At 51.0% G+C, this 20,534-nt stretch overlaps 1 protein-coding gene across 3 annotated transcripts in view; it reads right to left on the bottom strand.

Annotated features, from left to right (window-relative positions):
• The window catches only part of GPSM1 (G protein signaling modulator 1), a 66,922-nt gene that overhangs the window by 34,118 nt on the left and 12,270 nt on the right, over positions 1 to 20,534 (bottom strand). For 2 of the 3 annotated variants that reach the window (XM_036393929.1, XM_036393928.1), the window contains exons 2-9: positions 12,897 to 13,118; positions 12,328 to 12,463; positions 11,489 to 11,631; positions 10,255 to 10,378; positions 8,616 to 8,731; positions 7,648 to 7,803; positions 5,324 to 5,432; positions 2,784 to 2,910 (exon numbers count right to left, since the gene is read on the bottom strand). In XM_036393929.1, coding sequence (XP_036249822.1) covers positions 2,784 to 2,910; positions 5,324 to 5,432; positions 7,648 to 7,803; positions 8,616 to 8,731; positions 10,255 to 10,378; positions 11,489 to 11,631; positions 12,328 to 12,463; positions 12,897 to 13,118 — 1,133 coding nt within the window. Of the gene's footprint in view, positions 1 to 2,783; positions 2,911 to 5,323; positions 5,433 to 7,647; positions 7,804 to 8,615; positions 8,732 to 10,254; positions 10,379 to 11,488; positions 11,632 to 12,327; positions 12,464 to 12,896; positions 13,119 to 15,707; positions 15,731 to 20,534 lie in introns of those variants that run through there. The other variant, XM_036393930.2, reaches the window with a different exon arrangement.

A 20,534-nucleotide genomic window follows, 5' to 3' on the forward strand; every position in this document is an offset into this window, starting at 1 on the left:
GGGCAGCAGCCCCAGCCCTGATTCCCCTCCCAGGCTGGGACCAGGGACAGCTCAGAGCTCCCAGTCCATGGTGGGAACTCTGCTCCTCACAGAGCAGATCTGCAGCTTCACCTCATCTGCAAAAGGGCACCAGTGCTGTCTGTCTGTCTGTCTGCACCCCAGGACATCCCCCAGTGCTGATTCTCACCCTGGCTGCCTTCACCCCTAAAAACAACCCCATGGAGCCACAGAAAAGTCCTTCATTCTCTCCAAAGGCAAAACCTACCAGTACTCAACTCTCAGCCTGCAGTGTGTGAAAGAGAAGGAGATTTATTCAGGGCCACATTTTTGGTTGTTTGGAGAAGCAAACCCAGCCCCTGTTTATTTACTTGGTGTTCCAGCTCCTCTCCAGCCTCCCTCAGTTTGTTGCTTTAAGCTCTCTGTGTTTTCCTTTCTCAACAAGGTCGCTGCTTTCACAAGACTTCTGCAGCCCTGCCCCACTTCCCCAGCCTCCAGCTTTGTCTTCTGACATCCAAATACTCTCAGAATATTAATTAAAATCATCAAGAGCTCAGCAAGGGGAGCCAGAAGAGCAGAGAGAAACATCAGGCACTCCTTCCACCCCCAGAGCCCAGGGAAGGGCAATGACCAAGAAGGAACCTGTGAAGGACACCACAGTGAAAACCTGGCCCAGCCTCTGCTAGGAAGCTTTACTGTACCTGCCTGATGAAACTGATGTGTTTAATCACGTTTGCCTAATCAGAGGGTTTTAGCATCCTTAGGAATGTGCAGCCATTTTGTAACCTTAAGCAGGAAAAAGAATCGGAATGGAATAAAAAGGTGGAAAGCTCTCCTCACCATGAGATTTGTCAACATCAAAAGGCACTGCTGGTTCAGGAGCCAACTCCAATCTCAACTCCCTCACCTGCTTCCTATTACAGAAACAGATGTTCCTCTGGCTGGAAATTGCTGCTATTAATAATATAAAAAATTATGCTCTTCTAATCATTTAATAGGTGCACAGGAGGGTACCAAAATTTCTGGCAGTCATAAAATACATCTCCCTCCCCTCAAGGGCTCAGAGACACATTGGTGGCCTCTCATCCTCCAGTGAAGTTTGGAATAAGAGAGCTGAAAAGGATAAAAGCTAAGGAGAAATCAAGGAGTCAGGCTCCTCTCTGCAGGCTGTGCCTCCTGTGACAGGGCCAGCCCCGTCCCCACCTGTAGAGCACAGAGAGCTCAGCCAGGTGTGACCTCACACTCCCTCCCCGTGGCCCCAGCCCAACACACAGAGCTGATTTTTACATCCCCAGCAGATTCCCAGGACCTGGAGAGGGGAAATCAGCTCTCCAGATCCTTCTCCCCCCTGCACTGCAAATCCCAGTTGTTTGCTGGTGTTCCTCCTCCCAAGAACACTTTGTCCTTCTCTCAACAAACAGCCCCAGCCTTGGGAATGCGAGCGAGAGCACCACGGATTAACGGGGTCACTGCAGCCTCCAGAGCTCTGCCTGCAGCTGCTCAGCCCCTTCCCATCCTCCAGGGATCCCACAGACCTGCTCAGCTCTGCCTCTGGCAGAAACATCACTGCTGGCTCCAGATGTTAACACAGCACATCTGGATCTGCAGAGGGCACTGAGCAGCCCGTGGGCCACATCCACACCTCCTGTGATCCAGACACAGCCCCAGCACTGAGGCTCATTTCCTCTCCCCTTTCACAGCAGAGTCAGCTGCCAGAAGGAAGCCCCTGAGGAGATGCCAGGCACGAGTTCTGCAGGAGTTACAAGAGGAGAAGAGGTGCACAGGGAGCTGTGGGGCTGCTGTGGCCCCCACAGCATTTGAGGCAACAGCTCAGCTCCAGTGGGGCATGGCAGGACATGCTGGCTCCCTCCCCTTGCCAGGAGAAGCTCCAGCAGTGAGGCAGCAGGTTATCAATGTGAGATCAATTGAGGTTATCAATGTGAGATCAATACAGGCACACACACACACAGCCAGCCTCCCCTTCCCCTCCAGGGCACAGTGCCTCAGCCCCAGCATCATCCCCTCCACGTCAGTGCTACCCACAGGGCAGCGTGCCCGTGCCACAAGGTCACATTTAATCAGTGACACCTCCTGGGATGCAGGGTGTGCATTAATAACTCTGCCCCAGCACGGAGCTGCCAGCTGGCAGTGCCAGGCACCACCCGTGGGCAGTGGGCAGTCCAGGACAGTCCTGGCAGCACTGTGGGGACCTGTCTGTGCCACCCTGCCCCCTGGCAGCACAGGCAGTGACCCAGAGCCCAGTAAAGCCACTCTGGCTGCTGTGACCAAGTGTTGCCACATCTTCTTTCCACGTTCAGCACTGCTGCAGGTGTTCCTGTCACCCAGTGTGTGCTGATGGTCCCAGCCTGCCTCCAGCCCCTGCCCTGAGCTGGTTACTGGCTGCTCACCAGAACAAGAGCAGAACAAGAGCAGCCAAAAATCCCTGCCAATCACTCCTGAAAGCCTCAGGTATCAGTCAAATCAGAGAAAAGAGCCCTGCAGAGCTTTAAAAGATACAAAAGCTGGTTTGCTGCATGGCACGTGGAATTCCATTCCCAATGCAGATTAATTCCATTAACTCCTTCTGTACCATTTTTTGGGGACCATTTCCTGCCTTTGCAGCTTGTGGAAAGCACAGGGCAAACATCCCTTTGGGGTGAAGGCCCTCACTCCACAGCCTTATTCTGCTCTAGCATTTCCATTTCTTGCCCACTTGCAAACGCCTTCCCCTCCCCACACCACCTAATTCCTGACTTCCCAAGGCCACCAAAATGCCAGGAACTCACCTTGTGCCTCGTAGCCAGGGTAGGGATGAGCTGCAGCCAGGTCCTCCTGGCCAGGGCCCAAGCCCAGGGCTGCCCTGAGCTGGGCCACGTTCAGCTGCGCCGTCAGCTCCCCGCTCCTGTCCCCGATCTGCAGCAGGAAAACCAACAGGGCTCTGGTTAAAGGCTTGGGCTGCTCCAAACACACAGCCCCCAGCCCAGGGTTTGGCAGTGCCACCCCAAAATCCAACACAGAGACACCTGAGAGGCCACACAGCTCTCCAGAACTATTCCCCAGGGATAATTTGGGAGAGGGTCTGGGCTCGCCGTGCTGCAGCTCAAACAGCTCAGTGCAAGGACTGAGAGGGCTCAGCTCGCCCACTGCCACAGGACTGAGCCTAAAAGGGCTCATCTGGGCTGTCCTGTAGGCACACAGAGCTTGGCAGAGAGCCCTGGAACTCCCAGGCCCCTTCCCCAAGGATTTCCATAGTTACTGAGCACAGACACCACGCTGCCGTCAGCCACGTGGGCACACCAGGGCCCTGGGAGCCCTTCTCTCCTGGCTCACAGCCATACAACTCCGAGTTGTTCCTAGTGATCCACCCACACAATGCTCCAAAAATCCCTTCAAAAGTCCACATTTCCCCCAATTCCCACCTCTTGCTGGCCTGAGGCCAAGGAAGCTGATGTTACATGTTTGGACAGAGATCTTAAAATGAGGAGTTGTGGGACACATCACTGGATCCTCCTCAAAGTTTAAGCCAAGCAGAGAATGGCTGTGCTGCACACCACAGAGGTCACCCAGAAACAGCCTCTAATCTTCAGAGGAGGAGCAGCCTGTGTGACAGAGGAAGACCTTGGCTGTTCCCCTGGAGAGGCCAACTCCTGTTAAATGCCTGGCAACAGCTCCTTTGTGTCCCCTGCCATAGTCTGCAGCATGGAACAAACCCATAAATCCCCACATTATTTATGACAAAGCCCCAAGCTCCAGTAAAGGGAGGCAGATCAAAGAGCTTATCACCAGGCATAAATCCCCCTGCCAATTACAGGAGATTTGCTGTTGACATCATCTCCAGAGAAATGACTATGCCCATGTTAGGTCTTACAGTCCTTGATGCTCATTTGTTAAGTGCTTCCCTGACTTCCACTCAGTTCAGATCATCTCCAAAGCCCCATTAACAACCAGGAACAGACAGGCAGGACAATGACCCCGGGCAGGACCTGCCACACACACACACACACACACACAGAGCAGAGCCCTGGTTCCTGCCCCCAGCCTCCCAGGAGCTGCACTCTGAGGTGACAAAAGTATTCCAGAGCAGTGGCAGCTTCCAGGGTTTTTAGGTAAATATCCTTTATTCCAGTGGGATTTTGTGAGTAACTTCTGATCAATCTGCAGCAGTTTCCATGTGGTTACCCTGAGCTGGTTTCATTTGGATTCAAATGCCACCATTAGATTTTTGTTGGGAAGAAGGGTGATGGGAAGTGAGTTATGAACATCAGCCTGAAAGGGTTGAATTCCACAAGGTTTCTCCTGGCCAAAATCCTGCTGCTTGTCAAAGGGACAGTCTCTCATAATTCATGATGGGGGGGGGACTTCATCAGCCACCTGCCCTGAGGAACCCACTGCTGGCACAGCTGGAGCCACAGCCAGCACCCTGCAATGACAACACTGGGACCCCCACCCTGCTGGGTCTCCCCTCCATCCCCAAAGGCCCAGGACCACCAGGGCTGATCCTCCCAGGGCCCCCCAGCTGATGCCTGGCTCTGAGAACTCAGCCCCAGCCTGAGCAGAGCTGGGAAAGTCCTAGAATGTGCAGGGCCAAAGAACAGAATTTCTGTGTGCCTGATAAGTATAATTAAATCTGCAATTAGGCTGCTGTGTCAGCCCTACTCAGAGATTTAGCCACCCTAAGAGACAGGCAGGAGAACACCCAGCACACTTACAGATGGTGATTTCAACTAGTGCTTCAAGAGGGCAATTTCTTCATCTGGGGAAGACTAAAGAGGCCACAGCCGATTTCCTCAACACACTGAAAAGAGCAAACAGTGGAATTCTGGCTTTCTGCACTTCTGAGCCACCTGAAAATGGCAGGAAAGCTGCAGAGAGCTGGGCCAGGCCAAGGTGAAAGCAGAGCAGCTGCACACAGAGGGGTGGCAGTGGCACAGGGCTGGCTGCAGGCTGTGTGCACCCAGGGACAGCATCCACTGCAGCTCCAGCTCAGCTGGAATCTTCCCGGGCTCAGCAAAGTGGGATCTTACACACTGGGCACTGCACAGCACCTTGGCCAGCCAGTGCATGAGTCCCCAGGTCCTTTCTCACCCAGAACTTTGGTTAAGAGCAAAGTGCAGCTCACACACTTGCTGTAATCAGGGGCAAGGCTGGGAGCCTCCCATCAAGAGAGTGTTTTCCAGCCAAGCTCTGCAGTTCCCAAGAACTGAACCAGCACAGAGAGAAGGGCTTTCCAGAGCAGGCAGAGCACCAATATATCTCATTGGCATAGAACAGCCCTGCTCTCAGCAGGGGTCACAGGCTCCCTCTGGTTTGCACCAGCCTCTCTTACCTCTTGGGAGATTTCAAGGTGTTTCCTTGCAAAGTGCAAAGCCTGCTCGTGGCTCCCCAGGGACACGTAGGCATTTCCCAGGCTCCAGCAGGCTCTTCCTTCTCCCACCCTGCAGGACAGCAAACTGTCAAAGCACAGAAATGCTGGGCAAAGCCAGCAGGGCCTCTTGGAGAGCACTGACTGCCAGGCTCCCTGCTCTGCTTCCAGCTCCACAGAGCTTCTACACTGAAAATGAAGAGAGCTGGACATCGTCAACTCTTCTTACACTGGGGATGAACAGCAGGGGAAGCAGGACTGCACCCACAGGACAAACTGCAAGCAAGGGCCAGCATGCTTTGGCTTCACTGGTGAGCCCCAGCCTGAGAGGAGAAGCCAGAGCCCCTGCCCAGCTCCCACCTCACACAACCAGGGCTCCTCTCAGAGCTGCAGAGAGAGAACGTGTCCTAGGGTGAGGTTATGATGCTTGTATCCCCATTTGTGAGTTCTGTTGATGCTGGATATCATGTTCTGTGCCTTCAAGACTGGCTCTGAAGGGTGAAAGTTTTGTTTTGGTTTTGTTATCAGCTGCTCCCCCACAGCTGGCAGGACACACAGACAGGGCAGTGCATGGTGCTGCTTTTGCTTTTTGCTTTGCTCTCACTCTTGTTTCTGCTTGCTCTTGCTTCTGCTCATTAGCTAGTTTAGCTAAACAGTCCAAATTTTCCCTGGACTGTTTCTCCTTTCCCTTTTTGGACCAACTCGAACCTGCTCCAGGCTGGGACCTGGGAGCACCCAGAGTTTGCCCCTTGTGGCTGCAGCAGCTGCCCCAGCACAGGAGGGACTGAGAACAGAGCGGCCACCCCCAGAGAGACTTTCTGAATTTGTCACCTTTTTCAGAGCAGTGACAGAGTGGTGTCACCCAGTATTGTTCATTCTGTGTGCTGGGGGTGCTGTGCCTGGTAAATAAACAGGTTCTTTCCACTTCTCTCCAAGGAACCCTTCCCGAACCAGTAGTGGGGAGGGGCAGTGTGGGTTTGCTTTCTGGAGGGGACCCCTTTTGGAGGTTTTCTCCCAAATTTGCCCTAAACCAGGACTGAATGCAACACCCAGCTCTGCTTCATCAGCAGCCCAGAGCTGACCCAGCAGGGAGAGAACACTGCAGGCAGGCAGGCAGCAGCTCCAGCACTGCATCACCAGGGTGAACTCAGAGCACGAAACTGCACCCAGCAGAGCACAGGCACAGCCTGCCACAGGGCCCTGCTGCTGGTTTCCAGGAGCCAGGGAGAGCAGGGGAGTGTGGAGCCTGCCCTGGGCAGCCCAGACCCCCAGCCCGGCTCTCTGGAGCTCCAGCAGCTGTTTGCAGGAGCAGGCAGAGCCTCCTGAGCTCTGCAAACGAGCAGATGTGGGGGGAGAAGGGATAAAAAAAGCACCTGGGGGCGCAGGGGGAGGTTCAGCATGACTGCAACTCCCTTTTCAGAGGTTTGGGCGGGTTGATCAGCATTTCACCGTTTTTCTTGTCACCCTGTTCAATACCTTCTGCTCACAGGGTGTGTTCCCAGAAACGCAGGAGCCCACAGGCCTGCACCCCCACAGCATGATTCACCCTTGGGTGGGATTGTGCCTGCCCCGAGCAGAGGCTGCCCGGGTGGTGGCACAGCTCTCCCATCCTGATGTCCCTGCTCCATCTAGTGGAAGACACCCGGGCTCCCAGGGAATTCAGCACCGTGCTCAACGAGCTGGCTGCAAAGTCACTGCAGCTGCCAGAGGGCTCAGGAGCAGAACACCCAGGAAAAAGGAACCAACCTCTCAAAAAAAAAATTAAAATTTAAGGAAAATTAGAAAGCCAGGCCTTCTAAAGAATGAGGAGCAAGACCAAGATACATCATCTGCACGCTCTCTATGCAATATCATCTGTACATGGAGGTTTCCAGCATCAACCCAGAGCAATGGGGCAAAGTGGCACATCTTGTGTGCCCTAAACACACAGCTTTTAAGGGAAATACAACTTTTGGGAACATAAGAGAGCTCTCTAGAGGCCCTCCTGGGACAACACAGCAGCAGCACAGGCAAGGCACTGAGCACGATGCAATTTTTGAAGCACCTCTCATTAGAAATCTCACTCAGCCCACACAGACACTGCATTGAGGGCACAATCTCAGGTTTGAGTGACACGAGAAAGGTGAATCAGGTCAAGTTTTTGACAGATGATTGGACTAAGGACTGACTGCTCAGAGATTTCTAATGCCTCTCGAGCACACACACCACTGGTGCTCAACCCCAGCAAGAGAGAACAGAAGTCAGAGAAGGGTCAGGGCTCTCCACCCTCACCTGAGGCACTCCCTTACCTGTCCCCCAGCTCCTGTGCTATCACCAGGTGCCTCAGGTGGTACTCAATGGCTTTCTCATAGTCTTGAAGCAGTGTGCACGTGTTCCCCAGGCTGTAGCAAGCCTGGGCTTCTACTGCTTGGTCCTTGAGCTGTCTGGAGAGCTGGAGCGTTTTCCTGCAGGGAACAGGGAAATCATCCCTTGGAGCAACAGCCTGTGTAAGAGCCTAGATGAGAGATGTGGGACTCCAGGCAGCTCTCCAAAATGCAGTTTATTGTATCCAAGGTGTTACAGCAGTCCAGGGTCGTGGGTGACAGAGCTGTGCCTACAGCTGCCAGCTCCAGCTGCAGGCAGGCCTGGAGACCCTTTGGTTTTGGTTACAATGCATTATAGACTTTTCTTTGCTGAGCATCTCAATACAGTAGGACCAATCTATACCTTAACTTTTATCTATAGCCTGTCATAACTGCTATAATTGCCATATTCATGTTACTGTTCTCCAATCACTAAAAGCCAGTACATTACAGTTTAAGCTAGAAGTTGTTTTTCAGTTTTCTTGCAGTGGAAAATTCTGAGACCTTTTTTCTACCTGCACCATTTGCTGCCTTGTTTGCCTGTGCTATCTTTCTGCTTGGTAAAAACATCTTCTTGTTTGGGGTGGGTTTATCCTTTGCTCTAAGCCATAAAAACCCCTTCTAACCAACACACCCTCTGCCTCCTTGGTTATCCAGTGACACTGGCTCAGCAATTCTTTTCTTCTATATCAAAACTTGCTTCCATCTCTATTCCTTCATCACACTCTACATTCAAAAATCTTTCTGCTAAGCACACATATCTGTGAGACTTCCTTGTCAAATTTTCATCCTTCCCAACAGCGCTGCGTTGCCGCCACAGTGGCCCTGCCACCCCAGGTCCCTTGTCACAGCCCCCGGGGCTGAGGGGCGGCTGTGGCAGCTCAGGATCCGCAGGAGCAGCCCCTGGCACTCACCTGTAGTAGTCAGCAGAGATGTCAAACCTGCCCAGGAAGATGTGGGCATTGCCCAGGTTGCTGTAGGCGCGGCGCTCGGCGGCCTTGTCCCCAAACTCCTTGGCGATGGCCAGGCGCTGCAGAGACACAGCACACACAGCTCTGTCAGCGCTGACCCCTCTGCCCCACAGCTGCTGACCTTGTGGCAGATTCGCGAGGTCCCCAGGAGGAATGGAGAATCTGACTCCTCAGAGTCCGACACAGCTGATGGTGGTTGGTCATTAAGTTAAAACAATTCAGGTGAAACCAATCAAACATGCACCTGCTGGTAAACAATCTCCAGACCACATTCCAAAGCTGCTAAACACAGGAGAAGCCAATCAGTTTATTATTATTTACATTGTTCTCCGAGGCTTCTCAACTTCCCAGGAGAAGAAATCCTGGCAAAGGGATTTTTCAGAAAATATGACAGTGACAATCTTCCCTGGGGATCAGCTCCCAGGGCTGCAAAGCTCCCACCCAGCCAGAGCTGAACCTGCCTGGCAGGGTGGCTGCAGCAGGAAACCTCTCTCTCTTCTGCAGCTCAGCATCAGGAAAGGCTCTTGGAAAAGTGGGAGTGATGCTGCACCCCAGTGTCACAGTTATATTTTCTGAAACATCTTTTCACCCAGGATTTTGCTCCTGGGAAGCTGAGAAGCTTCAGAGAAAAAGGAAAACAAATTCTTATTTCAGTTGCTTCTCTTCTGTTTTGCTCATGTAGAATGTGTTTAGAGATTATTTATCTAACAGGTAGTTGCTTAATTGGTTTTTGATGTGAGTGCTTTCACCAATTACAGCCAAGCTGTGTTGAGGCCCTGGAAAGAGTCACAAGTTTTCATTAGTATCTTTTAAACCTTCTGTAAATACATTTTCTGGTTTTTTAGTATATTTTAGTATAGTATTTTTTAATATAATATAGTATCATAAAATAATAAATTGGCCTTCTAAGAACATGGAGTCAAATTCATCATTCCTTCCTGCCACAAGGCACCCAGCAAATACAGTACCCCAGTGCTGTCCCCCCCAGCATTTAAAAACCAGAGGAGCAGTGAATCTCCACCTTCCCTGCATGGGAACTGGTACACACTCTGCAACAGAAGCTAAATTGCATTTGAATTGGGGCAGGGACTTTGTCACCTCACCTCCCTGTAAAGCTTTGCAGAAAGTTATTATGTTCTACAAGCAGCATTTATTCTTGATCAACAGCTCTTTCAGCAGCTTAATTAAATTCATGGCTTGCATTTATTAAAATCTAGACTGAGACAAATTAAGAGCAGAAAAAAAACCTCCTTGCTAGACCCAGCTGCAATTTGCCCTTGGATCCCTCCTTTGGTTTCCAAGCCAACAGCACCCTTCCCTCAAGCTGCTCACGAGGTGCTGATGGGACTGGAGGAAGATTTGCTCAGAGTGAGTTGGTACAACAGGGCAGAGTTTGCTCAGAGTGAGTTGGTACAAGAGGGCAGAGTTTGCTCAGAGTGAGTTGGTACAACAGGACAGACCCTGGGGTCCCCACAGGAGGAGGAGGAGAACAGCTGGGGGAAACCTCTCCCTGTGCTTGCTGGGCTGGGGTGAGAAGGAAAGCTGCTGCCAGGCCCAGGGAAGGAGCAGAGGCGTCTCCTACCTCCTTGTGGAAGGCAATGGCCTCACTGAAGTTGCCCAGGAGGTACTGGGTGTTGCCAAGGTTGCCATAAGCACGGCCCTGTGCAGCTCTGTCGCCCAGCTCCTTCACCAGGGACAGGTTCCTCCTGAAAGAAAGCAGGCAGAGCATCCATGAGGCACAGCCCTGCACAGAAAGGAAGGAGAGGCAGCCCTGGAGAAGGCATTTCCCCCCCAGGCACAGGTGACAGGCTGGTGACCTGTGCTGGACAGCCCTGGCAGCTCAAGCCAAGCCAGGGGTGCAGGTCCTGCTGCTGTGTCCCCTCAGGCAGTGGGTGGCTCTGTGCAGAATCACACCTGTGCTCACACACCTGCTCTGATCCATCCACATCACACCAGAAATGGCCTCACTGCAGCACCAGGGCCACAGGAAGATGATTTCCCTGTCCTGCTGCAGGGAGAGAGGCAAAATCCACAGTGCCATGCCAGGGCTCTGCTCTGGGAGCCTCCTGGCATTTCTTTATCTTGTTTTTACCCTTTACACAGCACACAGAGAATGGTGGAGCACTCATCACTGGCACAAATTCAGCCCTTGGCTATGCCACATGCACCACTCCTTGGAGAAAGTGCCTAAGAACAGCTCACCACCCTATCACATCCTCAGATATCAGGGAAGGGATAAAAGATCTTATCACTCTCTTCACTTAAAAAGCCTATTTAAAAACTGCATCATGAAAGCAAAACTCTGAAGCACAGGGAGAAAACACAAGCCCCAAATTCTGGTGCTGACCTTCCCGTGTGGCACATCACTGATCTTTGAAATGATTTGGGAAAAGGAAGGTTGTGACAGGTGAGACAAAGTGCAGATCCTCCACAAGAACCAGGACTCCAAAGTGCCTCCTCCCTGGGGTGAGGGGGATGGAGACACCCAGGGATCCATCCTCACAGAGGCCAGCAGAGAGCAGCAGGGGCCACAGGAGCTGGGAGCTCAGCTTCCCAACCCAGCTCTGGCCAGCAGCAGAGTGCTGCACTTCATTGCATGATCACAATTCAACCCACAGGGAGTTTCACGAAGCCAATGCCAGCGTGAATTTCAGCTCAGATTTTATAAAAGATCTTTCCTCACCTTCCTTGAGACTAATTTGCCAACACAGCTTGGCATCACAGAGAAATATTCCTAATCTATTACAACCTGCAAATTCTCAGCCAGTGGCCCTGTTCCCTGCAGGAGAAGGGGCTGGCCAAGCTTGGATACTCACTCATAATATTCTGAAGCTTTCTGTAGTGTGTCCTTGACTTCCTGAGGCAGGTAGCCCGGGTCCTGGGCTGTGTTCCAGGATAAATGCTTTCCTTTTGCATGGTAAACATTCCCTATATTATAGAGAGCTCTGGCCTCACCTACCTACAGGGAGGAAGAACAGGAAACAGCAAAGTGTCACACTTCACATCCCAGCATGGACCTCTGCACTGCTGGGCAGAGATGGCCAGAACCATGAGCCCACATTGTCCTTCCCCATCTCAGAACCATGAGCCCACATTGTCCTTCCCCATCTCAGAACCATGAGCCCACATTGTCCTTCCCCATCTCTCAGAACCACGAGCCCACATTGTCCTTCCCCATCTCTCAGAACCACGAGCCCACATTGTCCTTCCCCATCTCTCAGAACCACGAGCCCACATTGTCCTTCCCCATCTCTCAGAACCATGAGCCCACATTGTCCTTCCCCATCTCTCAGAGCCATGAGCCCACATTGTCCTTTCCCATTTTTCAGATCCACAAGCCCACATTGTCCTCCCCCATCTCAGAACCATGAGCCCACATTGTCCTTTCCCATTTTTCAGATCCACAAGCCCACATTGTCCTCCCCCATCTCAGAACCATGAGCCCACATTGTCCTTTCCCATTTTTCAGATCCACAAGCCCACATTGTCCTTTCCCATCTTCACCCTCACAGCAGCAGCAGGTGTGTGATGGCAGACAGAAGGGAGAGCTTCCCCCTGCAGCTCCTCCCAAAGCCCACCTTCACCAGGTCACATTTACTGACCTGCAGACAGGTTATTTTTAAAGGCAGGAAATATTCCCTGCTGGAAGCATCACCTTGTCCCCCTGCTCCCGAGAAATGTCCAGGTGTCTCTGGCAGCAAACCACAGCTTCATCAAACTGCCCCAGGATTTTCAGGGTGTTCCCAAGGTTGCCACTTGCCTTGGCTTCTCCAATTCGGTCCCCAATGGTTCTACAAGATGAAGATGTTAAAGAGCTCAGAGACTTTAATTCACCAAATAAAAATTACCTGCTGGAGGCAGATTTAAGCTGCAGCTTCGCACAGACACCTGGCTGGAGAGCTTCCCACAGGCTCCACAATTCTGAAGGCAGATCCTTGCTCCCAATTTGCTGTTTCAGAACTGCTCTAATGACTGCAGGTCATTGTAGGGAGTGCTGGGGACAGAAGTGGACCCTGCTCTTGCTCCAGGCACCCTCCCCACATCCACATCCCTTCCTCCACCTCCCTGCTCTGAAGGCAGCTGTCCCATCCTTGGTGAGTCCCAGGTTCTCCACAGGACAATCCCAGTCAGTTTGGGATGTGTATTTCTGGGTTTACACCCCACAGAACCTGCCCTCACTCAGGGCTGTGCCTGATGAGGATGAAGCAGAGCTGACACACTCACCTGGCCAGGGTAAGGTCGTGTTTGTGGTACAGCAGGGCCTTGGAATACTCCTTCAGGTAGAAATAGGCATTGCCCAGCTGGCTGTAGATGGCACTGAGAGTCTTCAGGTCCTCTGTCCCCACCTGCACTGCTGCTTCAAAGAAAGCTGCCCCAGCTTTGAAGTCCCCAGCCTTGCACAAGCGCTCTCCTTCCAGGGCCAGCTCCAGGCAGGACGCCTCCATCCTGCCAAAAACAAGGGAATTGTTCCTAGAGGAGTGTGGCTGCAGTGCTCCCACTCTGCCCTGAGGTGCTTACAGGGCTTGTTCACTGCACACCTTTAAATTTTCCCCTGGAGCATCCAGACTCCAGCTTCCAATGGAAGTGCCCCAGCCCATGGCAGGGGTTTGGGATGAGAGGGTCTGTAAGGTCCTTTCCAACCCAAACCATTCTAAGATTCTCTGATTTACAGACCACATCTGCAAGCAGCCAAAGGCAGCCCCTGGGCTCCCAGCAGGAATCTGGACAAGAAGCCCAGGGCTCCTGGCTCCAAGACATGGAATCATCTCAGCACTAACACCTGTTCTCCTCCAGGTGCTGCAGAATTATACACCCAGGAATTTATACCTGGACCATTTTCCCTGGGGTAACAGAGAGGGAAGCCAAATAGTAACAGGTTTTTCCTGGATACCAGAGAAAAGCCTGGACTGTGCAGATTTTCTTGGCTGAGCAGCTCCTAGCTCAGTGTCTGCTTTCCATTAACTCTGCTGCTGTCAGGTTTTCCACAGGCACTCAGCACATTTCCCTCCAGGGCAGCTTTCCTCCCCTGCCTTTTCTGACGCCTCTGGCACACTGCATGCTGTCAGAGAGAGCACTGTGAGCAGTGACACTGCTTCCAGAGACAGAAAACACTCCCCTCTGAGTGCCCCAAGCCCTCCCTAAGCCACAGCTGTCCCTGTTAGACCATGCCTATCCCAAGCTTTCACTGGAGATGTCCTGCCTGCTGCAAAGCCAGCCCCTTCCCAAGGGGGATGGACACAGCATGTTCCTGCTCCTCCATCCTGATGCTTCTCTTTGCTCTTTTTCTGCTCAATTTATCCTGAAAAGTCAAAACTATCTAGGTCAAAGGTGGACATCTGCTGAGAAAAATACAGAGCTCCCTTGTCCAGAGGCAGAACAGCAAGGCTCTGTCAGAAGATAATAAATGCCCACAGGTGGTTTCTGGTCTGTTCTGAGCACTTGGAGAAGCTTGTGGTACCCAGCCCAAGAGCACAACTCGCCCAGCTGACTCCTCCTGCAGCAGTTTCCTGCTGAGCCCTGGGAGATGCTTCCCCAGAGCCACCCAGGAGCCCCAGCCCAGCCATCAGGGGCTCTGCAGAGCAAGGACAACCCACCCTGCACACAGCAGCCCCAGGACACAGCTCCTGCTGCCCCAGGCCAGGAAACAAAGGCAGCCCCTCCAGGAGCAGCTCAGGAGCTGCCTGAAATGCAAACCCATTTCCCTGGCAATCTCCCTGCTGATCTCCCTGCTCCCTGTGGCTCCAAACACACAACACCTGGCATCCTCCAAAGCAGGACAACCACAAGGACTGGCCAAACTAAAGAAAAATAGCACAAGACTTGGTTTGAAACTCTCCCTCCAAACACACTTGTGGCCTCTTCTGGCTCGCTGTTCATCTGTCCCCAAAGCCACAAGAGGGAGAAGGGGGTGGTGAAGCAGCTCCTGTGAGCTCCCACCTCAAACTCCCACACAAACATTTCATTCCAAAGCAAAGCCCACATTTGAGTGGCTATTTTATTTACACAAGAAAGCTGCTTGTGCTGCCAGCACAGCATTTGTCCTTGCCTCAGCTTCTGTTCAATAGCAGGAATAAAAATATTAGGATTAAAAACATTTAGCTTGTCTCTGCTGATCCTCATGCTAGACCACACAAAAATTAGTAAGAATCAGTTTCTACCCGGGGATCCCACCAAAATTTCATCAGTCCCAAGGTACATCCACGGTTTGTAGATCCTGCATCATCTTCAGGTATTGACAAGTCTCTGCTGATACATCCCAAGCAAAAGGAGCTTTGGGACTGAAGGCAGGCAAGAAACAGCTTGTACTCAAAGCAGCAGGATTAACTTCAGGCAGCTTAGTGGGGATGAATCTGGAGAGGACCTGAAACGCAGCCATGAGCCACCACCACCAGAGTTAATGTTGGATTCAGTTAGAAGGTGGCAGAGACAGAAACAAACTAATATGAACTTGAATTTCAACCCAAACTGAGCTTGAATTTCAACCCAAACAAAACTCTTTCCAATATCTAGGTTGTCTTTGAGACATTTGAGTTCACCAGCTGTAAACAGTCCAAAAAACTGGGGTGGAGACCAATTTCCCAAATCCATGGCATTGCTGTACAGCTTGTGTGGAATTTTTGGGGTGATTTTAAGAGCTTGAACTGAAGGTTCCCATTCCCACAGCAACAAAACCCAGGTATACATTGCAGGGGTGGGGCCAAAGTGGATTTTGTGCCCAGAGCCCACTTTGGGACACTCTCACACTCTGTGGGTGCTGTCCTGGTGCTCCCATAGTAACTGCCCAGGCACAAGGCAGTGACATGACCTTCCAGTGCACACAGCCCGTAATTAAAATCTGTTTGTCCTTGAACAGGCTGCTCTGCAGAGTATCTGACTTCTCTAATTAACATCACTGCTCAGCCTGGGACCTGAGCAAACAAGGGGAAGGCACAGGAGGCTTTTCCCTGCATCCTGCTCTGCCAAACCTTCTCTGCCTTGGACAACAAACAGGGATTGCAATTGCAAAAAGGAACACAACCCACTTGTAAAACCCACCTGCCCTCCAGAGCTGCTTTTGGGAAGCACCTCTGCTGCAGTTCAATCACTTCAGCCTCAAAAGCACACAGGAAAACAATGCCAAGGGCAGAGGAATCAACTACAGGTCAAGGAACAAACTCAAACGCACTAAAATTCCACTTTAAAAAGCTTCCAAAGCCCACACAGCTCAACCAGCCACAAAACACAGCTGAAAGGACAACCCTGAACCAGGCAGTGAAGGGCAAACAGTCAATGACAGCAGGGTGCAAGCCCTGCCCTACCTCTCCTGCTGTCTGTGCATTATTCTCTGTACACCCACAGCTCCAAAGCCACCGGCAGGAGGAAGCAGTGGGGCTGGGCCACACATAAATGCAGAGTTTGGCCACTGATGCCCTCAGCAATCTGCCCAGAATTCTGCCAGGGGGATGAGTGGGTGGCAGATGCTGGGTCCCCCTGAGCCCAGGAGGGGATGTCACTGCTCACACTCATTCCTGTGCAGTGACAGGAGGAAACCTCTGCCCAATCCAACATGGGCAGGGCCTCCCTCCCTCCTCCTTCAGTTTTTCTTTAAAGGATAACTGATGTGAAGGCAGAAAGAGCTGAGGAAAACGGGAGGAGCAGCCTTGAGCAAGAATTCCCAGGGTCACCCATCACTGTCAGGCAGGCAGTGCTAACGAGGAGCTGGAGCACAGGTTGCCTTTTGCCTGCTGCAGGCTTGTTCAAAGGACTCCACTGCAAAAATGTGCCTCTGGAAAAGGTAAAATAGAAAGATTCTCACATATCAAATGTTTTCAGCAATTTGGAGAAGGCAGAGACAGTCCCAGGAGTGCTGGGGAAGCCAAGGACACTGTGAGGAACAAAGGGAACAGCACAAGGTGCCACCAGTGCCATTATCAGTGATCACCATGACTGCTGTCAAACACTATAATTAGGATATTATAATTGGGTGATCATAGAGGTCCCCAGAGTGGGAACACCACACACCCAGAGCTCCCAACACCCTGCTCAGGGCTGCTTTACTCACAGCAACCTGTCACTGCTGATAACAACTCCATCAGGGCACACAGAAAATTATCATGGCACCAGACAGAGCCTAGGGTCACCTCTCTGCTGCCTTAAATATTGCAAATATCACAGGGCAAGAGAAACCCTTCCTGCCTGCAAGGTGAAACTGCCTTTAAAAAAAGGAGAGAAAGGAAAAGGAAAGGTATTTATAGATATTTGATTCATGTTAGTGGGGGCGACTGCAGAGCTCATTCCCAATCAGACCTCGTGTAGTTCAAAACTCCAGGCTTTTAGACAGAAGGTAAGGCAGGAAAAAATCCATCAAAACCACCAAGAGTAGTAAAAAAATCCCCCTTAGTATTTCTATTAATTTGAGTTAGCGAAGCAACAGATTTTAGCATCTTACTTGCAATCTGATTAGGTTTTGTACAAAAATAAATCTAATTCCAGAGCGCTGCTGACTGGCAATTAAACATTTCTTCTGAACCAAAAAAGGATCACATTTACCAGGTGCTCAGTGTAAATGCATATTCACTGCCTTAACAAACTAAATATGCACTGAAATAATGACTTTCTCTAAGGGTGTGCTGCCAGTCAATCAAGCTGGGAATTATTCCCCTTCAGCAATTTCCTCAGCCAGCCCTGCATGGCTCCTGTAGCTGAGAGGGAGCTGATGGCTCTGAACCACCAGGGCCAGGTGGCCTCAGACCCTTGGGGATGTGTCCCCTCCACTCATGGCGAGTGGCCTGAATATTTTCCTTTGCTTCCCAACCTGAGGAAAGCTGTTCCAGACCCTCCTGAGGCACAGGCTGAGTTATTCACATGAATTTATACCCATTTAGCCTCAGGCACTGCTCTTCTCTGGCTGGGGCACTCTCCCAAGGGTTTGAGGCAGTTTTCCCTGTTTACTCTGCCCCAGGCAGGGTCCAGCACATCCACACCTGCCTCTCTCTCTCTCATTTGCTCCCAATGAGCTCCAATCTTTAAGAAAATCCCACTCCTTGCTCCTAAATCCAGGTGATTTCATCTTCCTCCCCTCAAATACCATCTCCTTGCCAGAGCACATCCATCATTCAGTCCCTCCTATCCACACTGCTCCTCTCCATCACCAGCACACCCAGCAGCAACCTGGCAGGAGAATAATGAAAATCCTCAATTATCTCTCTCCCAAATCCAGATCTGGCCAGCACAGCCCCTCACTTCCCACCCACATCACATTCCCAGCACTGATCCCCTCCTGACAAACCAAGATTTACAGGAAATGAGCCTGGTTCAAATCACTTTTGGAAGCTGGAAACAGCACACAGGAGCTGCTTCCCCTGCAGCCAAAGGGCAGAACCCCTGGGACACCCTGACCTACCCCTCACCCCATCAGTGAGGGGAAGGAAACAAAACCTCCTGTTGAGCTGGGAGAGGAAAAGGTCAGAGATGAAACCAGGAGTGCTGCACCCAGTCCTCCCCAACTTCTGAACTGGTTCCAAGCATCTGGGCCAGACCCTGCACATCTGGAGGGGAGGAGGTTCCCACTGCACACACTTCCACTGCTAGGAACACTGCAGTGAGTCCTTTCAGTGACCCCTGAGCTGAAAATAACAACATCCACACTCTCCCTGCTGCTGGGGAAGTGTTTGCTCAAGCTGGAGCTCCGGGGATTGCCCAGACCCAGCGATTTTCACTGCAGGCTTTTGCTAAAGGCACAAAACAGAAAATCCAGAGGGAAAAACTCCAGGGAGCTCTGGAAGCTGCTGGGTCTGTGCTGGCTGCAGATTTCCTGTCCCCTCACTGATGCAGCATCGGTGCTCCACAGTAGTCATTTCAGCTAATTGCTATCTACCATTAGCTGCAGAGTACTTACAAGGGATTCAATTCCACTGCATATTTGCTAATAAATCCCAAATGCCACTGAGGAAGACAGCTGTATTTAGCTGCCTTTACCCTCTCATTAGCAGTGCTGAATGAGACCCCATTTCAATGGGGAATGGCTCCAAAAAGCTGCATCATTGTCAGAAATCCAAATCCAAACTCTCCACTGCCTGCTGGAAAGCAAAAGTCATCCAGCCCTCCCCTGCTTACACAACCTCTGTGGCTTTGATCTGTGGGGATGGGGGAGCAGGGGACAGATGGGAGTTATTTGCTGTTTTCAGAGTTATTTGCTGTTTTCAGAGTTATTGCTTGGTTTTTTTATGACTCTGAGTCGGTAGGTGCAGAAACTTCAACCTAAGGACTCCAAAATATTTTGCAGAGGTGCGAGGGCAGCAATTACCCCATTTTTCAAAAAGGCAGCTGAGGCTCTGGGGGAAAATGATGCCTTGTTGTGAGTCAGCTGCAGGGAAGGGAAAGGAGCCCTGGCTCCCAGAGCCTCTGCCAGGCCCTCCCTCCCAAGGGGAATGAGGAGAATGAGGTGCAGCACCTCCCATCCATCCAGGCAGGGATGCTCCCAGCTCAGCACACACCAAACAACCAAAGAAAAGCCCTCAAAACTCCAGGAGCTGAAGAGATCCCTGACCTGCAGAAACCTGCCCCACACCTGGGAGGTTTGGGCTCTCAGTGAATGATACACTGGCAGAATTATCCTGAATCCATGACCCAAATGCTGCCCACAAATCCAGCTGGACGCACAGGAAGAACAGAGAGCAAAAAGGAAATTTTTCTGTGTCAGCTGAGGAGTGAAATTTCTAACAGGCAATGAGCAGAAATTTAAGTCATTGTGCTCCAAAATTAGTCAAGTATCAAAGAACTACCATGGATGTAATTAACTTCCAGCACTTGAAAATGCTCAGACGAGATTAAGGTGCAAATGTGAATTTCATCTCAGCCTGGTTAACAGTTTCACTTGATAGCCAGTTTCAAAGCACTTAAATTATAAGATGCAAATACTTTGCAGGGTCTGAGGAAGTGATGATTAAGGAGATATCAATTTGAAAATTAATTCATTAAAACATGTTCTGACTCCCAAACGGGAAAAAAAAATATTATGAATCCACCAAATGTATGAACTGATCAAATTTTCTGAAGGAGAACTGTGCAGGAGAACTCACTTTCAATAAGAGTGAGAATGAAATGAGCCTGGAACACAATTTCTTTGCACAGCTCATCAGCAGGGCATACACCCAGCCACCAGCAGCCATGTGAGAACAACAGAAATAAATGTAGAGGCCAGGAGCACCAGCCTGCCAAACACAAGTGGAGTCACGATGCTGATGCCTGAGGATGCTCTTTCCTCCCCAGAAACACAAACCCAGCAGTTTGGGCTGCTCCTGACCCCTGAAATGTGCCCTGCAGAGCACCAGCAAAGCAGCACCTGAAACAGGATGGGGTTTTAGACATTTCTATTTGGTCACGGAGGAACGAGCTCAGCAAACAAGGGAGCTTCCTGAGTTTTCCAAGAGTATTTTGCTTTCCTGAACAACACCAGCACCTTTAATGAGGTTAATCCATCACAGTGCCATTAAACAGCACTCTGGGGATGGTTTCACCAGCAGTGAAGAGCTGTTTCCTTCAGTCACTTCCAGAAGCCAGAGAGCAGCAGAGGACATGCAGGCTGAGAGGCTTTTCAGGACAAACTTACTTTGGCAATTGGGTCAACACATCTCTCACTAAAATATATAAATATATGCTGTGATTTAAACAAACATACTGCAGAATCCAGCATGTTACAATTACCAGATCCATTAGAAAAATTAAGTGATTGCCTTATCCACATCCAAACAATGAAAATAATCGATTTATTTGTTACCTATTTTATTTATGCCATTCAGCTTCTACCACCCACCAGTACAGAGGAGCTCATTCAGGTCAAACTTAATACTGAAAATGGGCAAGTTTGGGGGGTTCTTTCCA

Source organism: Molothrus ater, chromosome 20 (genome assembly GCF_012460135.2).
Source record: "Molothrus ater isolate BHLD 08-10-18 breed brown headed cowbird chromosome 20, BPBGC_Mater_1.1, whole genome shotgun sequence".
NCBI classification, from domain to species: domain Eukaryota; kingdom Metazoa; phylum Chordata; class Aves; order Passeriformes; family Icteridae; genus Molothrus; species Molothrus ater.